At 39.3% G+C, this 24,102-nt stretch overlaps 2 protein-coding genes across 3 annotated transcripts in view; both read left to right on the forward strand.

Moving 5' to 3' along the window:
- Positions 1-4: 4 nt before the first annotated feature.
- Positions 5-4,244, forward strand: LOC119734945 (cytochrome b-245 chaperone 1-like). Its single transcript, XM_038208587.1, has 5 exons — positions 5-186; positions 898-1,013; positions 2,147-2,240; positions 2,893-3,037; positions 3,828-4,244. Exons 1-5 carry the CDS (start codon positions 99-101, stop codon positions 3,982-3,984), a joined length of 600 nt encoding a protein of 199 aa, XP_038064515.1. The 5' UTR covers positions 5-98; the 3' UTR covers positions 3,985-4,244.
- A 1,525-nt stretch (positions 4,245-5,769) lies between these two features.
- Positions 5,770-24,102, forward strand: part of LOC119734866 (caskin-2-like) — a 73,234-nt gene continuing 54,901 nt past the window's right edge. The window contains exons 1-3 of one of the 2 annotated variants that reach the window (XM_038208467.1): positions 5,770-5,912; positions 6,239-6,406; positions 21,611-21,662. In XM_038208467.1, the coding sequence (XP_038064395.1) occupies positions 6,316-6,406; positions 21,611-21,662 (143 nt within the window). In that variant the 5' untranslated portion in view covers positions 5,770-5,912; positions 6,239-6,315. Of the gene's footprint in view, positions 6,407-21,610; positions 21,663-24,102 lie in introns of both variants that reach the window. The other variant, XM_038208466.1, reaches the window with a different exon arrangement.

Below are 24,102 nucleotides of genomic sequence, written 5' to 3' on the forward strand. Positions count from 1 at the left end.
CGTGCGTCACTCAGGTTTTTTTTGTATTTCCGGGTTTGGTGGTGCACTCTTTTCTTGAATTGACTTCCTCTTGGGGTTCCAGATCCTTCGAACAGACGATGGCTTATATGACTGTTCTGAGTCGTTCAAAGTCAAAATTACATCTGGCCAGAGCTCCTGGTATGAGATCATGGGCAACTTTTATTGGTGAGTGTGACAGTGTGAGTGTGAGCATGGAGAATCTACCTCCATGGTGTGACGAATTCGTCATCTCAAAATGACAGGCCCGTTTATGTAGTATTCATTTTCAATGCCATAACCTGCATTTTAATTGGCGTTATGGGGACCGGTTGTTCATGCTACATGTGCCTTTTTCATTAGCATAAATTACACTTAAGTTTTAGACTATTTATTTCCGTACAAAGTATTTTTGTTGTTGTTAAAGGTGCGTGTGACAAAATAACACACTTTGCAGGGTCAAAACTGTCGAGGAAAGAATAACATGTCATGATTTACATCACCCCGATGCAAAAATTTCATCTTATGTAAAAAACAACTTTTTTTTTTAAACATGTAGCCAACTGAGGCCACTGTTTTGGTGGTTGTCCACTTTTTATTTTTGGCCAATTTAGAGTAAAGATTGTTTTCATCATTCCAAAATGACCTCTTTTTTAAATCTTGAAAAGTGCGTTGCGGTGATCAACACATTCTATTTTCGTGTTATGTTTTGTCAGCTGCATCCTCATTCATCTCCCCCCCCCCAAAAAAAAATTAAAGCCCCTGACTGTTTAGGGTATAAAGTTGGAGTAACAGGCAGGATGCTTTGAGTCGGCCACAGGAACTGATGGATGAAAGCTAGTCCGACAATCTGGGACTCTCAATACTGTGTAAAGCCATTTCCTTTTTAATAATCCCCAGGTATTGTATCAATGGGAGTGGGTCTGTTGATCTACTCCGATGAAGGAATTCTCTGGAAGCTCTTCTGGTTCTTCTGCACTGTCTTTGTTGCCATTTCATCTCTTGATGACTGGGAGGTTGGTTTATCTTCACGTAATTATGTAGAAGAGCAAATAGATGAAAACAACTTATGTGGCTGTATAGGCCATTCAGTGATAAGACCATTGTTGTAATTGAGGGTCATTTTATGATGCATAACGTGATGAACATACGTTAACACATCTATGATTCTTAACTCAAGCTGAGGTCTGTAAGGCCAAAAAAAAAAAAGTCTCCGGTTTCTGGTATGCGCGCGCGTCGCCGTAGCCATGTGCGTCGGCAAAATAAAAAAGTTTTTTTTTCAATACAAGATGATGTCTCAAAACCGCCAAACTCACTGGTTTGACTGGAATCCTGCTGCTGCACAATTTTAACGTGTTTTTAGATGGGGTTATGATCGAGAATAAGCTTTATGTGGCCTCTCTGGACTCCCATATATTTGCACTAAGTTTAGTCGGGCACCATTTGTAGTCATCAGCCGACATTTGAAGCAAAAAAAAAAAAAAAAAACGGGTAAAAAAAAAAAAAAAAGCCGCGTCGCCGCACCACTTTTTGGGCAAGCTCCATACCAGAAACCGGAGACTTTTTTTTGTGGCCAAATAGATGAAAACAACTTTTATGGTTATATAGGCCATTCAGTGATAAGACCATTGTTGTAATTGAGGGTCATTGATGCATGACATGATGAACATATGTTAACACATCTATGATTCTTAACTCAAGCTGAGGTCTGTAAAGGAGGATTAGGTCAAACATTTCATGTTGGCAAAGACAGTCATTGGGTAAGGTATCTGCACGATGACATATAAGGCCAAAAAAAAAAAAAATCTGCTTCTGATTACATGGCATTTGAAAATAGAGTAGGTAGGTAGGGAATTTGTTTTGCAATTTTTTGTGTGTACAGTCATATGGAGGTGTCTGTGTGTAGTCAAGGGTAAATTGTAGTAATTGATGGTTTTCTGGTATTTTTCCTCATTTTTCCCTAAATAAAATTAGGGTACATGTAGGGGCTGTCGAAATAGGGTAGGTAGGGTAACCGGAAGCGGAACCATTATTTTTTTGTGGCCTAAACTGCACTTTTGTAGATATATTTGGTGCAGTTTTACTGTCTACAATGAAACAAAAATTGTTTATTGGCCAGTTTAAAAAAAAAATTATATTTTTTTATTAGAGTTGTATCATTGACCGTGGTTCATCCCTGATCAAGCTGGAGAGGGATCGCTTACTGGAGAGACTCATCATGCCGTTCCAGAAAGCCAGGAGTGGTAAGAACGCTCACGAGCCATCTTCTGAAAACTGTCGTTGGACAACAAACAAAATAAAAGCATTCAGAGTATTGAAAAATTTCAGATGGTTTTTCTATTCCTAATTGAAAATGATGTTACGCCCCAACTAAATAGCAATGGTCCCAACGATGGTTGGAACTGGCCCAACTATTGTTTGGACAGTCTGAACAATCGTTGGAATGATCCTATCTGTAGTTGGCATCGTACCAACTATAGTTGGGATGATGCCGTAGTTGGGACGTAACAATGCAAATGACAATGTGCACACATTGATGCTGCGATTGATGCTTATTGAAACACAATAAAAACTCTGCCTTCATAGTACTCACCCATTTCATTCTTAGTTGAGGAGAAGCAATTAGTGTAAAGTGTCTTGCCTTGGGACACACACAACGCAATAGGCCGGACTCAAACTCATCTTTAACTCACAATCCCCAGAATAAACTGCAGAATATATAGTGATTTACTCAATTTTTCCAACAACTGAAAAATAAAAATAGGCCTATCTTTTCTAAAAGTAAACAATTTGTCTTCAGAACTCTTCCGTCCCGAAACAGAAAAGTTTGAATTTGGAAATGTTTGTTCTCCTGTGTTATTTGTTTGTTGTTTGATGTTGCTTTTATTTTGGCAGTTGTTGCTGATATTTCGGAGGTTTGTAGTGTTGAAGTCGAGCAGGAGGATATTAAATTCTTTGGGCGTGGCTACTACGTTGCTCTCCAGATGACCTCTGGAATGGTGCTACCAGTCACAGAGAAATGCACGCTGGGAAATTCAAAGTGAGTCTCAAATGCTTGAAAGTCAAATCATACGATAATTTGCATTTATCCCAAAAGTAAAATACCAAATTATTATCCAAAAACTTACTTGAATTAAAGATCGTACTGGTACTAAATACCCCGTGAAATTATTCCATCTGGCTTGCTGTCATTTAGAAGAAGTCAAGAAATGTGATGCAATCAGGCTAAATGAGTCGTTTGTCAGGAACATTCATTTGGAGATACAGGCCAAAATAGGGCCACTTCATCACATCACTTCATCACATCTCTTGGTGTTCCAACTTCCATAATTTTTGAACTAGAGATGGTATCAGTACGCGGTTTAAACAGCAGTAATGCTGAGATTGGGCCCTTTTCAAATCTGTAAAAAAAACAAAAATTGACCAGGGTCGACAAACGACTCATTTATCTTGATTGCATCACAATCACAGAGATTTCCAACGATCACTCAATTGACTGATTTTTGGAAATAAAGACTTCTATAGACGGAATTGTGTTTCGTGATCATAAGGTTGTGCATGGTTTAATTGGCTCCACACCTGTTGTGCATTGCTTTAATTTCTTCCCAATAAACGCACTAAATATTCCATAATTAAAAGAGTCAAATAACAGACAGTTTAGGGTAAGAAATATTTCAGAATCGGTGCAAAATCTGTTGACATCAAACTTGTAATTGTGACGAACAGTTTAATTGGCAATTGAAATTGAGTTGGTGAAATTTCAAATGAAAAAAATGAATTGTTTACATCTTGAATGATTTGTTTTTGTTTGTATTTTTGTTTCCCGACAGAGATCATCAACAGATAGCAGACATGATCAAAGATTTCCTGCAGGAAGAATTAACGAAAAATCAGGAATATTTTGTCGGACAGACAACCGAAGAAAACTATTCCTCCTCGTCATCCTCAGATGCCGAGGTCAATGACGAGGCAAAAACCAAGGAGTGATCACTCACTGAGTGCTCAGTTACTCAAAAAAACTCGGCCACATTGAGAACTGACGTCATTGTGGTTTTCTCCTATGTTTGTGGACTATTTAGATATGACAGAAATACAAAGGCATTCGGCACTGTGCATCTAGCGCCCACTTGTAGATCTGTTTTGGTTATCACAGCAGTCTTGCCCAAAATCAGTCGTGTATATGTACGTGTTCTACATGACCCCCGAGGACCGACACACAGAACAACATATCCTTTCAGTCCTCGGGAGTTGGGTCTTTTGTTCAAAACAGTCCTCTGTAGTACATGTAGGTTTGTGTGCTTAGTCTATGGGAGAGTGTTTTTACAGGGACAAAGGGAAACACAAAGCATTGAACTTGTGAGTGGTCATACAGCCAGGTGTTGTAATGAGTCACTGGATTTTGCAACTCAAGTCGAGTCGAGTCATTTTAAAACAGTGGTTCGAGCTGAGTCATTTGGTCAACAAGGTCAAGTTGATTCACATGGTGTGCTCGAGTTGAGTCGAGTCGAGTCAAGTCGAGTCAGCATTTGTTTGTTTCTATTTTTATGAATTTGACATGAAGTAGGGAGGCTAACATTAGTAACTGGAAAGTTGTTTGTGACAGGTTTTTTTTTCAATTTTTTTTCTGCGCAGTTTTGGGGCTCGAGTGTTGACTACACTTCAAGTCAAGTCTTTTGATGAGAGCTAGACTTAACTTGAGTTGAGTCAGTTGCTTGCAGTGACTCGAGTCGAGTCATTTTCTTGCAGTGACTCAATTTGACTCATTTGCCTATTACTCGAGTCAAGTCGCAGAAATTTGTGACTCGAGTCAAGTCGCAGAAACTTGTGATTCGAGTTGAGTCATTAACGTCCTACACGAAGTCCTCATTGGTCCCATGGCATGAGAAAATTGTTCTCTGCAGCGATATTGAAAAGTAAAACAACAACAAACAAGAAGAAAATGAAGAGACTTGGAAACAAACCAAAAAACAAACTAATGAACGAATACTCACCACCCATTCAAATATCTCCCTAGTTTGGATTGACGAAAAATAACGTGACACTTGCATCTTTTGTTTTTAATGAGTACTAAACAAATAAACCAATCTAGACAGAAGCAACAAACCAACTGCTCCATAGTTTGCTATTGTAATATTGTTATTTTGGTTGTAGTTTAGTTGAAAACAACTTTTTTTCTTTTATTAAAGAAACAAAATAATTCAGTTGAAATAAATTTTTATAATATAATAATTGGCAAGTTTGTCTATATTGTGTACTATGTGAATTAAATCTGGATTAAATAGCAAACAGAGTTCAGAAGAAGGATGTATTGGGGAAAAAAAACTAAATAATTTGGCCATTTGATTGTTCCTTTAATTTATTAATATGCAAGTCATTTTTGAGTGAAATTTTGATGAAATCACTTTTCAAAATGGTGGTCGGCCAAAGGACTATTTTTATAGTACTTTTACTTTAGGGGTACCATCAAATAAAAGTTGTTGCTCCCTACAGGCGACCCCAATCCGCCTCCTCCCCCACCCCCTTCCTCCCCCCCCCCCAGAAAAAAAGACAGAAATGGATAGAAAGTAATAGATAGTTTAAATGTTAATTTCCAGTGATTTTTAATCAGATTGTAGAGTTAGGTACTTGGGGGGGGGGGGGGGGGCGGTTGTAATTGGTGTCAAGCGCCTGCATACACCTAGCCTAAACGGTTTTACCGCAAGAGGGCGCACTTCAATTTTAGTGGGTTCATTTTTTTTCTTTCTGGTACATGGTTCTGTACTGAGTGTTATCCTTGATGACGTAAAGTCATTTCTGTTTAGTGATACCGCGAAGTGGGTTCTCGGACATTGAACGGATCGTCTCCACTGACGGAAACTACCGGGTAATTGCTGGTAACTTCGTGTGCATCATTCGAGGATTTATACCGATCACGTGTAAGGATTTCTTGTCGTTTCTGTGCCGTTTGGGACCTGTTTTCGGTCGGATTTTTGTAACTTGGGAAAAGTTGCTCACCGCAAACCGCATAGGTACAGTGGCCACCGCATAGCTTTTACCGTTTGTGGAGTGGTAGTGTGCATTGACTGTGCACAGGTGGAGTGCGCGCCATTCAAATACACACGCATGAATGACTCCGTACTGTAAACATGGGGTTTTGTTAAAACCAAAGTGTGAGCTTTTTTTGCAGAACTGAAAGTGCTAAAATGTTGAGAACCGTTCCCACGAGAAACAAGCCTTTGGATTAATTCTCTTTGTAATTTAGAAAGTACGGAGCCGCGGCTAGGATTATTCCTCATCATGATTTTGCCTGGAATTTCACCGATTGGTTAGGGTGGAGACATGGGAAAAGATATGGAGTTACTGAAAGCCGTGAAGGAAGAGGATATTGCGCAGGTTCAGCGGATTGTCGCCAAAGTTAAGGCGAAACAAAGTGAGTAGCGTATTACCGGTGTAAAAATGTTCATACATGTCATTTATGTGGCTGTGTTTTCCGCATTCCTCTTTTTTTAGTTTCTTCAGTTTTAACAGAAAACCGTTTTCGGAAAGAATTTTGTACAATTTGCTCAAACACTTATATTCTTGAGTTTATATTTAATGGTGTACTGTTGGATTTGTTTCACACATTAATTAAGGTCTACATTTATTCTTTGCCATAAAAGTAATGAATTCAAATCAGGAAGTAGGAGTTTGAATCAACAGATAGAGAAATAGTTAAAGGATCATTGATGCTGATAGACTGTTTGTACTGGGATTAACCGGGCAAAGTTTGTGTTTGCTTTAGTCATCGAAATGTTATAACTGCCGATTTTGAGATGGCTGTCCAATGCAGTATCAACTTCTAAACCATCATGCAGAATTTTTTTTGAGAAAACTCAATTTTTTGACAACCAGTTAAAAAAAACCATATTTTTGAAAATGTCTGGTAAGGTTTGCCAAGCCAAATTCTGCCAAGTATTAAGTAAGCTCTCTGCTACGCAATTCATTTTCTGCAAGGCAGTTTATTTGTCTGTGGTGCCAGATACAAAGATTATATCAGTCTTCTGTCTGGCTCCCGTGAGTTAACAAGGAACACGAAACATTTTATGTACACACAGGAGTGCGATAATACATAACACGTGTGAGTGTAATAATAATAATACACACGTTTTTATGTGTTCATATGTACCGGGGTACCAGATAGTCTACATGCTTAGTGCACATACATTATAATGTACATCTTTCAACAATGCCTGGTGTATCCAAAAATAAACAAAACACAGACAAAATTGCTGGGTAAAATGAACTTGCCAAACCAATGCATTGTCAAATTCCTACACCAACTAAAAATTCACTCATTGAACAAATCTGACTTGAAACATCCACTTATTTATTTTTTTTCCCAACAAATAATTATGATGAACCGTCAGAAATATACTGATGTCATACAGTTTATTTTTCTCTCTGTAAATTATAAAAGCCACTGCTAAGTTTTGAACATTTCAGTCAAGTGAAGATAAAATAAAAGCCTTTTATAGTATCTTTTAATCCCTCGATAGTAGTATTCACGTCAGTGGTCAATGTGGCCATCCCACATTTCCCCTTGATCGGCCACCATTGCAGTTGGCAAGCATTTATTAGTAATTATGTTGTGCGCAGTAGGGCTTATTTTCATGTAAAATAACCACAAATTCTTTATCAAATGGCATAATGGTCACTATCTGTGCTATGTACACGTATGTAGGGCTTCCATAAAATTGTGCTGGGAAAGAATGTATCCAGACACCACTTCTAATGGAGAGTCGGTTACATTTTCAATTTCCTAACAAAATTGCAAATGTTTCTCAGTCCCAGATTCGTGTCTTTTCAACATTTTTGCAGTGAATGACCTTCATTGAGTATTGAGATAATATATTATGATGGGAAAAGACGCACCAGGATGAATGTTCTTTCCTTGTGCCGACCTAGCATTGGGTGTTGGCTCTGCGTTTTTCTCTCAATTTTTGCCATCCATCAGAGCTTTGAAGGCTGGCCTAAAACCTACTGTGCGGTGCGCGTTGCGATCTTTGCCTACTACAATGGTGACACTGACTCTCTGGTACCCACACGTAGGCCCGGTCATTTGCTCCAAGAGGCAGCCAACTTCACCAAGCGTAACAATTATAATTGGAAAAACAAGCAGCCAGTTCAACTCAAAATATCAAAATTTCAGTTTTCCCGACACCTTCTCGGTCGGTTTCCTCTGAGTCAGGATCCGTTTCAATCAGCCCACGTCAAGCGGCAAACGATGTGATACAATTGGAGAACGCGCTGCCATAAATAAGCAGATGGCGATGGGAGATTGTGTTTATTCGACCGTAGCTAACTGACCGGCGATTGCCAAGGGCTTGCTTGTTCTAGACTTCCTGGGCAAATCAAGTGTTGAAAGTTATCTCTTTTTTTCTTGCACTATTGGATCAGTTTCGCCTGTGCAAACAGGTTCAGGTTCCTGTTTTTCCAGCCAGCTGAGATGTACTGGGTTGTATTCTGTTGAACCCTCCACAACAAAATAGACGCACTTATAAGCATATTGTTCCCATAGACATGACTTAATCCAGTGGTAATTTGTTATTAAAACCCTAACTCCCTTGGCCTTTTTGCTAGGATGTAGCCTCATTCCTGCAAAATCCTCCAAATGGCTTCATGGAAAAATAGCATAGCCTCAATCCTGCACATTCCTCCATTATTTCTTGAATATGGTCCATGGAGGGGAGACCACTGCCTGAATCCTGCAAAATCCTGCGGCAGTGACTGTCAATATGTTGGGGCTTGGCCAGTGACATCCTGGAGCAGTACAGAGGATTTCAAACATAATCCAGGCCTATATTTACAATGAATGCATGGCTGAACAAAAACAACACAAGATCTGGCCCAAGACCTTGACAAAGTGCATCCTACGAAATCAGTAACGCTTTTTTGCCATGTAACCTCAATCCTCCAAATTAATCCACTTTTAAGGCAAAGAGGATTTTGAAGGATTCAGGGCAGTAAGGGTTATAAGGACTACTTGGAAAGAGTTTAAACTGCCAGAATGGTAATTTGCCATTATGGTAATTCAGAGGTCCGAGGTTTGGGGTTTGAAACCCTCGGCAATCAATTTCTTGGTTCTACTTTTAATAAAAGAATAATATATCCTGCTTAATGTTTAAAAGATAAAAGTCCTACAGATAATATTAGTTATCCCGTGAGCGCGAGTGGAACGCGGAATAATGTACATGTAGTGTGTCTGTGTACCATATGCCATGAGGCTGAAGACCGAGTGGTGCAAATGTACAATGTATGTGGGACACAGACGCACTCCAGATGAAACTGAAACAAGTTTGGAATTCAAACAAGTAGGCCTCATTGAAAACCAAATAAAGACTGTTCAACGCACTCGTAATCAGTAGTGTTAGGTTGCGAAACATGGAAGATCAATGAAAGTGACAAAAAGAAACTGGACACATTTCAATTCAAATGCCTCAAAAGAATGGCGTTACATGTATGTCGTGTCAAACGAAGAAACATTCCACAGAACCAAATTAAAGAGGATCAGTGATGAAGTGAAGGCTAGCAGATGGAAACTGTGGATTGGTCGCGTTGTATGAATAGAAGATAACTGCCACTGCAGGACATCAATGATATTTTCCTTGTTATACATGTATGAGCGCGAGTGGGATAACAAATTTATCTTCAAATTTCAAGCAAACTTGACACATAGTAACGATGGAACACACACAAACCGTTTAGCTGTCTTTTTACTGGCGTAGCTGGAATGGCGCTCGCATCGTTGAATAGCTCATTACACAAAGTGCGATATTAGGTAAACTAGCGCAGTTTGTTGCCATGGATCGACCAATCAGGATCGAGGATTCAAGTTTGCTTGAATTTAATATTCAGTGAAGAGCTACAAAAAGTCTCATGCAAGCTGCAACTGAATAAGTTCAGATTGATCAGTGTATGTACCATAATATGATGCATTGACGATTGCTGATTTGAAAGTTACAGTTAGCGAAGAACTCCATTATGTACTGTGTGTGGTACCGTACATGTACATGTTATGAACATGTACATGTACGTTGTACATGTTACATGTACAGTGCTTGTTGTTTACGCCATACATCGTTGCTGTGACTGTGAGAAGCACAATTAGGCCTATACATTCTAGTCAATAATCCAAATGAGACAGTTGTTCTCAGGACTCTGAGCTCAGTCGGAGACCGATTCAAGGAATTTACAGCCCTGAGACTGAACCTTAAATTTGAAGTTAACCTGAGTCAGGAGTTGATGCAGAGTTTAGCCCCGGCACCATGCCGTGCGGATAATGCTGTGCATGCTGCACCCGTACACCGGTCTGCACTGGCAACGGAACCTACTATACAACTTACAAGGGTGACTTGATATAATGCTAATCCGTTCCGCCGATTTTTATTAAATTAATGATGTGGTGTATTGCATTTGCGGATCATGAGAATTAAATCAGCGACTGGTTTTTCGGAGAGAGTAAAGTGCAAGAGTTGGGTTAATCTCCTTCTTCAGTTGGACAACAACTAAAGAACCTCGACTGGGGAAAAAATCCTGTACATTGTATGCAGCGTACCAAATTCCCTAAATGTGAGGCATTCTTGCAAAGTGAGACAGAACTAGGCAGACTTTATTTCTAACAATGTTCAACAGTTCAGCTGCTACTTTGAACTGAAAAAATAATAAAAACTAAATAATCAATTTGTTTGAGTACATCCGACACAGTGTTTAGAGCCGACTTCTTTTTTCTACTACAGCTAAAAAAGTTGGATGATTTTTTTTTTAAAATTAAAACCCTCCCTCTCTGGCTGGCAATTTTAACAAGGCCGGCCCAGCAGTCAAAATAAAATCAAGTGACTGTTTTTAACAGTTGAGTGCTCCCTGCATACTCATAAAGCAGGATTGACTGGCTGTGATTTTTACAAAACCATATGCTTTGACTGTAGGAGATTGATAAGCCTACCAGTCACCTGCTTTTGTCTGTTGATGGAATTTGACTGTCACAGTGCCTAAAAGAAATACATGTATGGTCTTGACTGTTGGTGACTAGCCTGTGTAAAAGGCATGGCAGGGAACAGGATTGAACTTTTGACTGTCTGTGACTGATCAAACAAACGGAGGGTTAAATCATTGTGATTAACTGATACGTTTCATCATAATTAAAATCCACTTTATAATTGGAACTCTTTAATTTGATTGATGCACTCTGCTGATTGTGTCCAAACTGTATGTTCGACCATGGAGCTACCCAAAAGTAAAACATAATCAAGAGTTTGCCTGGAGCGCTGTGTAAGGGAGAAAAGTACAGTCTTCTCCCTGCATCCAGGAATGCATTTGTTGTGATTAAGCGCTGGCATTTCATCGAGTACCCCCTAATGTGTCGACTTGTGACAACATCAGGCCATGCCGGGGTCGGCCGCTGTCAGATCTGATTCCCCGTTTCATCTCTGGCCTGACACGGACAACATGAATGTTTGGACAGGGAGCCCAAATAGCTGAGCGCTGAGCTCTTGTCCTGCTGGCTAGTTTTCAGTTTCATGCTTAGTAAGGGCTTCAAATTGTACTTAGTACCGGTAGCAGTTTCTGTCTTTAGTCTTGTGACTAGATCTTGACTAATCTTTGCTAATTTAGTAATGACATGAATGTTTGGACTGGGAGCCCAAATAGCTGAGCGCTGAGTTCTTGTCCTGCTGGCTAGTTTTCAATTTCATGCTTAGTAAGGGCTTCAAATTGTACTTAGTACCGGTAGCAGTTTCTGTCTTTAGTCTTGTGACTAGATCTTGACTAATCTTTGCTAATTTAGTAATGACATGAATGTTTGGACTGGGAGCCCAAATAGCTGAGCGCTGAGTTCTTGTCCTGCTGGCTAGTTTTCAATTTCATGCTTAGTAAGGGCTTCAAATTGTACTTAGTACCGGTAGCAGTTTCTGTCTTTAGTCTCGTGACTAGATCTTGACTAATCTTTGCTAATTTAGTAATGACATGAATGTTTGGACTGGGAGCCCAAATAGCTGAGCACTGAGTTCTTGTCCTGCTGGCTAGTTTTCAGTTTCATGCTTAGTAAGGGCTTCAAATTGTACTTAGTACTGGTAGCAGTTTCTGTCTTTAGTCTTGTGACTAGATCTTGACTAATCTTTGCTAATTTAGTAATGACATGAATGTTTGGAGTGGGAGCCCAAATAGCTGAGCGCTGAGTTCTTGTCCTGCTGGCTAGTTTTCAGTTTCATGCTTAGTAAGGGCTTCAAATTGTACTTAGTACCGGTAGCAGTTTCTGTCTTTAGTCTTGTGACTAGATCTTGACTAATCTTTGCTAATTTAGTAATGACATGAATGTTTGGACTGGGAGCCCAAATAGCTGAGCGCTGAGTTCTTGTCCTGCTGGCTAGTTTTCAGTTTCATGCTTAGTAAGGGCTTCAAAACTGTGCTTAGTAGCAGTTTCTGTCTTTAGTCTTGTGACTAGATCTTGACTAATCTTTGCTAATTTAGTAATTATGTACAGTGTGTAAATCTGCCAAGCATTATGATCAGTTAGTGCAAGAATTTACAAAAATAAAATAACCATTAAGTCCTTAGTACAAAATGTGATTGATTGCATGTTTTTATTGTTAAAGGGAATAAACAACATTTGCAAACATCGAAAAATAAAACTACCAAGTTTTTACGAAATACCTTACTAGGATGTTGGTAAATGACAGTATTAAGCAACCTGTAAAATTATGGCACCTGGTGTGAAGTCATTTTCAAGAAAATTGTATTTTTGTACACATTTCCAACGCTGGTCGGCCGACCATCGTTGGAAAAACCTAACTATTTTTCGACTTCTGCTCCAAATTTACCCTTTCTTTCAGTCCAAATTTTGTTTGCTATTGGTTACATGTTCATGAACAGGTGCAGGCCAGCTAGACAGGATCCCCTTACCTTACAATTTTCTGGCGTCTATAAATGTATCCATTTTATCTTTAGTGGAGTCCGGGAACCAGACTACTTGAAAATTTTTGTTTGTCTTGATTTTTCCAGCATTTTCGAACACAAAATTTCAAACATGTCAGTTTAACAATATTTGATCTATTATACTAACCCCTCAAAAAGTTCATTTCTGAAAATAACAGCAACAGCCAATGATGTACATTCCCTTTAAAATCACAAAATAATTTCACTTTGCCATTGTGCGGTACATGTATGTACATTCTGAAGCAAAATTTGACACGCTGTCAAATTCCGCTTAGAAAACCTCAGAGACCCATTTTGCTACACCATGTGAATGGTACATATTCAAACCATTAAGGTAAAAAAAAATAGCTCTGCTTCCGATAATTTATATGGCATTTGAAAATAGGGTAACTTTAAGTAGGTACCGGTAGGAAAAACTTTTTTTGGCAATTTTTTGTGTACATGTACGACCATATGGAGGTGTAAAAGGTAGCAATTTAAGATTTTCGTGTTTTTTCCCCTCATTTCCCCTCCTTTTCCTCATTCCCCCCCCCCCCCCCCCCCCCCTAAAAAAAAATTGGGTAGGGGCTGTCAAAAAAAGGGTAGATAGGGTAACCGGAAGTACAACTATTTTTGTTTTTGGCCTAACAAAACATTTCCTTTAGTTTCATTTTAAGCTTTTCTTCAGTTTCATGGAAACAGTTCACACACATATGAAAATCTTTTATACTGTGAAATCACATCTTTTACGCCTTTAAAGCTGACTCTCTGTGGTCTAGTTTGCTCTCCGTAGTGGCCAATCACAATAGTTCTTTCACATTCACTTCTCCGCAAGTTTTGTACATTTTGAGGAATCCAAGAACTAGAAGTTCAAGCAGATAAATTTGTTTAATATTCACAGAATTTACAAACATAAAAAGTTTGAATTATTTTAGGAAGAAAGGGGGAAAAAAACTAGAGGTTGAAAATTTTTCCCTCTAAAAAATTTCTCAGTAAAGGAACTCCAAACCACATTAATTTCAAGCTTCCTGTACGCATCCATCACACATACACATGTACATTTAATTGGAATCAATCGATTCCAGGAATGAACATTTGCCTCCTGATTGCCAGGAATTCTCCCGATCCCCTCCCGATCCACCATGGAGAGAATTCCATCATCCCCAACCTATCAAATTTGTTGACGTACATTTTGTCATTTCTCCGAGGAAATATTTTCTGAAGCCAGAATTTATTGGTCGCAAATCCTGTGTTGCTCTCCCCTGAGAGCTTTCCAGTTTTCGCTCATCAAATAATTGGTTCTGAAGTAGAGACTTACTTGAAAAGCTGTTGGATTTTTGTGATGTAGAAATTTGTGATTACTTTGTAATAATGAGCTCAGTAGATCGATAATAAAGTTAAGAATAAGAACATGGAACTTGCTGAATTTGTAATTTTTGTTCTCAGTATCTACATGTATCTATACACATTCGTAATCTTGAGATTAGGGGTGTGCATTTACGGGTAGTATTAGGCCCCCCCAAAAAAGTCTCCGGTTTCTGGTATGCGCGCGCGTCGCCGTAGCCATGCGCGTCGGCAAAATAAAAAAGTTTTTTTTCAATGAAAGATGATGTCTGAAAACCGCCAAACTCACTGGTTTGACTGGAATCCTGCTGCTGCACAATTTTAACGTGTTTTTAGATTGGGTTATGGTCGAGAATAAGCTTTATGTGGCCTCTCTGGACTCCCATATATTTGCACTAAGTTTAGTTGGCACCATTTGCAGTCATCAGCCGACATTTGAAGCAAAAAAATCAGGTAAAAAAAAAAAAAACCTGCGTCGCCGCACCACTTTTTGGGCAAGCTCCATACCAGAAACCGGAGACTTTTTTTTTTTGGCCTTAGAACCGGATTTCCGATTGAAAAAAACACGGGTACCCAGGTACCTATTCAAAAAACCTGTGAACCTGTTAAAAAAGCCAACCCAAAATTCATATCTCGAAAGTTGCTGAAACATTCAGATTTCTCATAAAGTTCCATTCAATAATTCATGAACGTTGGTACGTGTGTCATTATACAGCAAGAAGTGTGTACAGCGTTATAGCTTTACGGTGTAAACTTTCGCGAGCATATATAAATGTGAAGCATGTTTTGTTACTCCATGTGGCCTGGTTTTCATTTTGAAAATTCCCCACAAAATGACATTCAATACCTTGCTTTTTCATTGTCTGAGCAGTAACTAAGTAATTTGTCAAGTTGGTTACGGGTACCGGATCCCATAATCTGGAACCGGTTCCTGACATCAACTGTCGGGTACTCAGGTACTGGTTCCGATGCACCTTAATGTACATATGTACATGTACTTGAGATTTCATGATTATTTTCAGACTGTCTTCACATTCATGTACATGTACATGCGTGTACATATATGTACATGTACATGTACATGTACGTGTATGTACATGTGGGCCCCAAAATGGCGCTTGTACCAGAACCCAAAATTGTACATTGTAACACTAATGCGTGTACGCAGTACGTTAGTCGCTACATGTACATTTACATACATTTGTACATTGTAAGTTTACCAAAACTTCACACAAAGTGAGTAACAGCATTTATTGTACTTTAGGTTTACTGAATACTTTTCCATTTTTGTACACATAGTCCTGCATATGTACTGTACACATAACGTACGCAGTACCGGTATGTTAGTCCTTACATACATACGTATATTTGTACATTGCAAGTTTACCAAAACTTCACACAAAGTGCATAACAGCATTTATTGTACCTAAGGTTTACTGAATACTTTTCCATTTTTGTACAGATACAGTACACAAACATGTACAAAATGTATTTTTGTACACAAAGTGAGCCACATTCAGACAAAGACCTACACTTTGCAATTCCCCAAAACCCGAACATTGTGTTGCACTTTTTTGGCTCCGTTTTGCCTGGGTGTTTTTCAACACTGCGGAGCCAGTCGGAGCCATGAACTCTATTCACAGAAGAAACTTTTTTGGGGGCGCGCTTGACATAACAATAACCCTATCGTGCTTTCTCGCTGGAGCGATGGAAAATGGGATTAAAAAATAGGTCTTTATTTGGGATTGTGTGGCTAACAGCTGGTGGTGTTTTGTTGGGGTTTTGGGTCTCAGTGTGTCAGTTATATGCCAATCAGTTGAGTGCAATGTTTGGCAATGTTGTTATTCAATGCTTCGTGGCAGTGATTCTCTAATAAAAACATCTACATGTACTAGAGTATAGTGACTAGCATCGACCGACCTGAACAAGATAGATAATGTACACTTTACTTCACGTTCATTTGCAGACATTTCTTTATTACTGAATTTGAGTGATTCACAATGCAGTGCTTCACCAAGAGTTTAATTGCCGTGGAGAGTCCATTTTTCAAGTTCTCGGTCGACAAAACACGGCCCGTTTGAATGAGTGTCAGTAGACAACTTGAGCTAATTTGTTGGAGATTTAGGCATATCGTTCTGCCGCCTTACAAAAAACACCATATTGATAAAACAAAAAGAAAAGGGCAAACAGAGACACTGTACTCGAGTCATACGCTTACGCAAGTCACTTTGTATTTTTGGTTGGTTGAATTTGACAAGATACACTTGTCCTAACTTTCAGTCGGAGAGAGTGAATGTTCATCCCAAAACAGAGTGAATTTTCTTTGTTGGGAATGTAAGCAAGTACGGTACGTACATGTACATGTACCTGTACCGTTATTCAGTCCACTGCACTCATGGTTACACCCCTGAAGCTTGCTGTCAAAGACAGATGACTATCAGAGAGATTCAGTTCAAGTTCATAAATTTTGTATGCTTAATTACATGTACTAGATCCATCTTTGGTCCATTTCTCATTTGAATTTTTAAACTTGTGACGTTTTTTGTGCTTCAGTTTGAGTGAAAGCATCCTACATGTACAATTTCAAAGCATCTTGTCTTTCAAATGTTTGAGTGAAATAAGAAAATCTTTAAATTATTGTCTGTACTAAGGCATTTCTAATTTTAGCGCACTTATCATTTTTGCATTGGGCCCTAAGCTCAGATTCAAGCTTTAATCAGCACTCTTCACTAGCGAGCAACAAATCTCACCACTCCCCTACTAGAAAAACAAGCAAAAGAAGTAGAGGAAAATTCCTTTTCCAAACGATAAAAATCTTCTCCTGAGTTAGGGAGGAAAACCCGACCTCACCGCGGGGAGAGAGAGGAGTTAATTACACAGGTTAATCTGCCCGGCTGGAAGCGGTACTTGCGACCCGCCAAAACGTTTTAAAGCGACAGTGCAGTCACGCCGGTGCGTGACACGTCCGCAGGTCTGCGTGCCATCTCCAGGTGATGGCTTAGTCCTCCTGGCATTGAACAACGACGACCAGAAAAAAAAACCAGAAAGAAGTAGCGACAGAGAGAAAAAAACCGGAGAGACCAAATTCCTTTTGGCGAAACTTCCCTGGCCATCTCGTGTGGGGAGGACAGCTGGAGTGAGCCTGCAGCAGCTCTTAACAACTGTTGAAAATATTTATTTTTTCTCGGATGAGGAAGAAAGTATAAAGGACAAGAAATATTTCCAACAACTGGATGGGTTGGGTTGAAAAATTCGTTTTAGAATCACAAAATTATTAAATAGTTTTACTTGTTTTAGGGATAGAGGGCTCCATAATATGTAATTAGAATCAAAATAATCAAGATCTTGACACCCCGTCAATAATTCCAGCTTATGATTTGACTAAAAAAAAGCTAGGTCTTTGTAGATTTAGAGGTAGCTAAATGAGTCAAATCATAAGCAGGAATAATTGATGGGGTGTCAAGATCTTGATTATTCTGATTCTGATTACATAGATTGCCAAAGTGCCAAGAAGAAGCAACAACAACAATGACAGCAACAAAAACAACAACAATAACATTATCTTTTGATATAACATATTTTTGAACTTTTTCCAAATGAAGTGTCAAAATACCGTTAACATTTTCTTGCGTGAACTTGAGTAATTCTGGGTTCACATACACATAAAACTTAATAGTTTGTTTTCAAAATGTCAAAGTAACCCACATGTACATATGCATTTAAAAGTCATAGAAAGTAAAGATTCATGTAATGTAACACACAGGCAGAATGTATAAAAAGTTAGTAGTCTGTGTGATTGTCTATATGAACAGCTTTTGTAGCAATATAAGCGTGGGTGTTCTCTGGACGCCCATGCCTGTCCCTTGAATACCGTTAGGGTAGAAGACTTTTTCCACCGCAGATGTTAGCAAGCCAGCTAATTGCTTGTAATAGGATTATGCAAGGACGTCCCTCGGCCGAATTCAGCGGATTAAATTCATCTAGGGAGCTCTGCTCGCACACACATACCCAGCCACTGAATACCGGTACTTATACGAGAAGGCCGTTCAGTCTGCTCGCGAGATTTTTTTCAATTTACTTCGTGGAAAATTAGAACTGGCTAAAGAAAATTAGGGAAGACGTTCTTAGTGATTAGGTTTGGCTGGATAGTTTGCTTTGAGACAATTATAGCAGACAGTTTCTTACAGAATTTTATTTTTGCTTTTCATGCATTTTGTTCGTTTCCAATAAAAGCGCCACTCAAAATCCAAAGAAGGATATGTTCAAAACCTACCTTTTTTGTAACCTGTTGAAGTTTCAGCTCAGTGGATATTACACTTTTCAAGAAAACAATGAGAAACTGTGCAGCCTTTTGATCGCAAACACGATTTCATCAGTCAATATACCGATAGCACTCTTTAAAAAAAAAAAAAAATTACAGTGAATTGGCTGATCGTTGGAAATCACTACATTTCATGATTTATTCTAAATGACAGCAAGCCAGACGGAATCATTTTACGGCATAATCCAAGTATTTGGTGGATGTCTTTGGGATAAATACAAATGATCATATATGTATGTACGTGAACACATGTTTATATGCCTTTTAATGGAGGTACACGTATTCATTTAGCATGCAATGTTGCAGACTGTACTGCGAGTGGCACCTTGCAGAACATTGGAAAATATGTAGGTCTTCATGAATGCACAGGGCCGTACATATGGGTACGTGCGGATGGATTGAATTGCGTTGGAGGCCCAAAAACAGGCAATCCTGGTTAGATTTCTGATTGTGATTTTTTTGTTCTACCTCCATGTCCAAGTTTGTAAAACAAATTATAGTAATTCATTAATAGTCATGGGGGAAATGGTTATTATGAAAAAAAGGAAGAAGTGAAAAAGAAAGGGCAAAAAGAAAAATTGTCATAATTCTGAAGAAAATCATTAGAATTCTTTGAAAGAACAGTGAAATGTAATGGGGGCATGTACATTTTGTACCTTACAAAATAGGGCAATCTGAGACAAATATTAACCCTTTAAGAACCACCCCGAATCCATCAAAATCCACACCCCTGTTTGGGAGTACAGATGGATTCAGGACGTTACTGGTACCTCCATATTGAAAACTGAGGAATTTTGATGGATTCAGGAAGCCTAGCAGTACTGCAGGATTTTGATGGATTCAGGATACCTCCATCTTGAGCAGTCACCAACACAAACATTTTTGGTGTGACTGTAATTGGTAGATTTTGGCGGATTCAGGATACTTTCTAGTAAAGATACCCAAGGGGCTGGGGTTAAAGTGATTACAAGATATTCAAGTTTGTTTAATTTAATAGTGAAGTATTTCCAGATTGTGCATTAAATTTTACCCAGAATGCAGACATATCTTCATAAATTTGGAATTAAATACTGTGTCTAGACATTGACAGAAATGGGGATTGAAAAACAACAGTCTGATTACACTGTGGAATGATTATCTGTACACGCTAATTGTTATACCGGATATGTCAAATGTGCATGTAAACAGCGGTCTGGTTGTATAATGCTGAGAATCCAAATGTCAACACGTTGACCGTGGACAGCTGAGAGATTGGGTAAAAAGGTGCATGCACCTGGTTTTCAGAATACATGAAATGCATCGTGTTGATCGCCATGAGCTGATGAGCAGTTAAAGGGGAGTTGTAGCCACAAACTTGCATAAATTCATTCCAAAAGTATCCTACCGTTATTAAAAATCTCAACTTGGATTTTTGCTAGGATGCAACCTCAAACCTGCAAAATCCTCCATGTAAAAATTGCATACAGCCACAATCCTGTAAAATCATCCGTTATTTATTGAAAGTGGTCCTTGGAGGGTTGACCACCACCTCAATCCTGCAAAATCCCCCCCGACAATCACTGCCAATATGTTGAGGCAGAGCCAGTGACATTCTGGAGCAGTGCGGAGGATTTCAAATATAGGCCTAAATTTAAGCACAGCTGAGCATAAACAACACAAGGTTACCAGCCCAAGACTTTGACACAGTGCATCCTCCAAAATCAGCCACAAACTTTTGCCATATACATGTAGCCTCAATCCGTCAAAATCTTCCATTTTGCAAAGAGGATTCTGGAGAATCGGGAAGGCTACATGTAGGTATCATTACAAATATACACAAATTTCACTTTAAAAACACCCTTCTCATAGCTTTATGCCCTGTTGACGTCATCACTCTTTTTGAGAAATATCTGATTTTCCCCCGAAATTTTTACGTGACATCAAAAGACAAAAGGGACCACACAAAAAAATAAATCAACCTATTTCAGATGCCCATTCCATGTATTTCTGACAAATACCTGTAAACCTAAAAAAAAAACCACACACACAAAAAAACCGAAAAGTGAATCAGAGTTAATCAAACGTGATGTTTGTTTGTTCAAATTCAAACATGTTTTTTTGAAAAATGGCGTGCGTGTGAACCCTGCCACGCGTTATTGTCCCTGACTCTTTGTTACTCTGTTTGACGTATTGACAGAATATTTCTATAGCTGGTTAAGAAAAAAATAGATTGAAAAATATGACCGACATTCATGTTGATGCGAACATTCAAAAGTGGCTTAGGTAAAAGATGGTTGTCATATTTGATTGATAGGAGGTTCAGCTTTGGGGTTTTGAGGGACAGAGTTACATATTACATGTACAGTGTATGTCATCTGTTATCATCACTTTACTATAAAGCGCAAAGGGTGTGCGTACGTGAGTTTTTTCTGCATTCAATAGGGGACGTTGAACAATAACAGGACAATAAGGTCCCCAATTTCCGAAGGTCCCCAATTTGGCGATCGTGTGTAAAATATATGGGAGGTCTTCCTAAAAAGTTTTAGTACAAACAAAAGAGGGACAATAGGGGGTCCCTGATTGCAGGCAAGTACATTTTGTACACACTTGGGTGTGTGTGTTAACACACCTACACAAAGTGGCGACACCCCCACTTTTGCGGGAGTGAGGCGGTGAAGTCACCTCCTCGCTTTTGCGGGGCGAGGCAAAGCCTCGTTTATTTACTATTTATAAAAATAAATAACAAAGCCCCCCCCCCCTTGGGTTAAAAAAATCTACTGGTCTCCCTACTAAGACACTAACATAAAGTGGCTGTTACAACATGTATGAGGTGATTGGCCTATAAAATAATCCAGTTTGTTTTGATGGATCTGAAGTGGTATTTCCGCTGGCTTCGTTTTGAACATTCTTCTTTGGATTTTGAGTGGTGTTATTATTGGGAATGAACAAAATGTATGAAAAGCAAATGACCCTTCATTAAAGTTTCTGTTTACAACTGTCTTGGACTAATCAGATGTAACCATCTTTCTTTCCATTTCACAGAAAAACAAGGCACGATAAAACGATCACTCGTGAATCACCAGGACGAGGATGGGTAAGTTGAATAGAATTTCTAGGTTGATATACGATGGCTTGTGCTCTTTCCGCAAGTGCAGAACAGTGTGTTATAAAAAAAAAAGGAAAAAAGTCCCTACTTATTATTAAAGTTATTGTTGCCTATGGTGAATCAAATTGTTTGCATTCTTGGAACGCATACCAGTTAAAGACAACATATGCTGCGCAAGACTACGCCATGTGCTGAACAACTCAAAATATTTTTTTTCGGGTGGTAAAGAACTTAACAGACAACTCCAGTGATAAAGTTAAGTTCTTTAAAATGAGGATGATGAGTTGCTGAAACTTCAGCATACAGATGTTTTCGTACTGAAATTTGGATGCAAGGTCATGAAATTGAATACAGATTTTCCTCGTCACTGAAAAGTTGTGGTACGTATGGAGATCTCCCGAGTCTATTCTGGCATCTGGCTGGGATGGTCCATTTTATGAAGAAGCGCGATGACTGAAAGAGGAAACGAACAAGGGTACACGAGGGAGTTTTCGCAAGCAAACGGGTACAGTTAGTGCGCCGTATGTGGTCCTGTGATGTCACGCACAACTCGCTATCCGCTACACGTGTACACGGCACGGACATATCAGTGAGAAACACACAGTAAATTGTCAATTTTTGCCCTCATTTTCTGTACCCACTAGCAGATCTGCCTAGTGTTGATTCACCGATGAATTCATAAAACCAGGGAGTGCTCGGGCGGTTTCGGGCGCTACGCCGAGAAATGGGCAGCGGAGAAATGGGCAGGGCGGTTTCAGGGGGCCGTATCATAAGTCCGAGGCCTCATAGGTCCGATGCCTCATAAGTCCGAAATTTTGGACTTATGAGGCGTCGGACTTATGAGGTATAAAATGTGTTTATTCCACCTCATAGGTCCGACGCCTCATAAGTTCAACGCCTCATAAGTCCGACATCATAAAAATGAGGCGTTTAATTTGTCAGACATACAAGGTGTCGGAGCTATGAGGTGTCGGACTTATGAGGCGTCGGACCAATGAGGCATCGGACTTATGGGCCTTTATTTGGTTAGGGGATGCAATTTTGTCGGTCTTATGAGGCGTCGGACCAATGAGGCGTCGGACTTACATTGTATGAGCAGACCCCGGTTTCAGGCGCCAAAGTGACTAAAGGGTTCATCACGTAAGATTTGATTGAAAGAGGATGAATTGTTGAACACACATGTGCCATTTGTCTCTGTTTTGAAGCAGGATTAGCTGCAGATATGAGGCTTTCATCGGAGGTGGCCATTTTGGATTACTCCTTTTTTTTTGTAACAGTTTGATAACTATAAGCATACAAATGGTTGACAACCAGGCATGCAACTTTTCTTCGGATCATCTGTCATGTCCTCATTTTCACCTCATACAAGTTTGCAAATGTACAATGAATGCCATTAAAAATTGAAAAACGATACATAAATTCTTATAAAAATTTGGACTTTCCTTATTTTTTGGCTAAGTTTCCCAGTTTCGTGTCAGGATTTACGGTACTTTCCTCTGTTTTTGTGTGCTGCTTCTCAGTTGCATATCTGGATGTTTCGTACTGCTGTTGAATGCAGCCACACCAGAAAATACTACATGATTGCTTTAAATGATGTGGGGGTGGGGGGGGGGGGGGTGGGGGTGGGGTGGGGGGTGGCCTAGTGGTTATGGTTCGTGACTCATGATCAGAGGGTCAGGGGTTCAAATCCAGGTGCTGGTCACATGCTGTGTCCTTTGGCAGGCCACTTCACCTCTACTTGCCTCTCCCCACCCAGGAGCATATATGTACATACACGTAAGTGGGTACCGGCATTAGTTGGGGAGTAACCTGCGATGGACTGGCATCCCATCCAGGGGGGAATAGAAACATTCTCAGTCATTTCGTGCCAAGGAAACCGGAGATAAACGCTGGCCTGATGGGCCGTGACAGACTATATTTTACTTCTCGCTTAAGATTTGTTAGCGCTTTCCGGTGCACTAGATGTGAAGACCCTTCTTCCAAGTTCAAAGGTGCGCTGCTGTAAATTGACTGCCACCGAAAATATACATCCCGCTGAGAAAACATGCCCATAGGCTGACTGGCAAAGTTCAGTGGGTAAACAAATTACGGAACAACCTAGCTTTTCAAAAGGTTACGTGGATACTGAAAAGGTGAATCTGTGAGTGTGTATCCATGTAGATGTTCCTTATTTCTTGAAGGGAATACAACATATGCAAACATCAAAAAACAAAACTACTATGAAATACCTTACTGATACTGGACTGTTAGTAAATGACAGTCTAAAGCATCCTGTAAAATCATGGCACCTATAGTGTGCTGTCATTTTCAAGAAAAGTGGTATTTTTGTATCAATTTCCAATGCTTGTTGGAAAAAATCTGGGTTGTTTTTCAAATACTGCCCCCAATTTACCATATTTAGCAATTTTAGCAATTTTCTTTGCAATTG

This window comes from Patiria miniata, unplaced genomic scaffold (assembly GCF_015706575.1).
Source record: "Patiria miniata isolate m_02_andy unplaced genomic scaffold, ASM1570657v1 HiC_scaffold_28, whole genome shotgun sequence".
Taxonomy (NCBI): Eukaryota; Metazoa; Echinodermata; class Asteroidea; order Valvatida; family Asterinidae; genus Patiria; species Patiria miniata.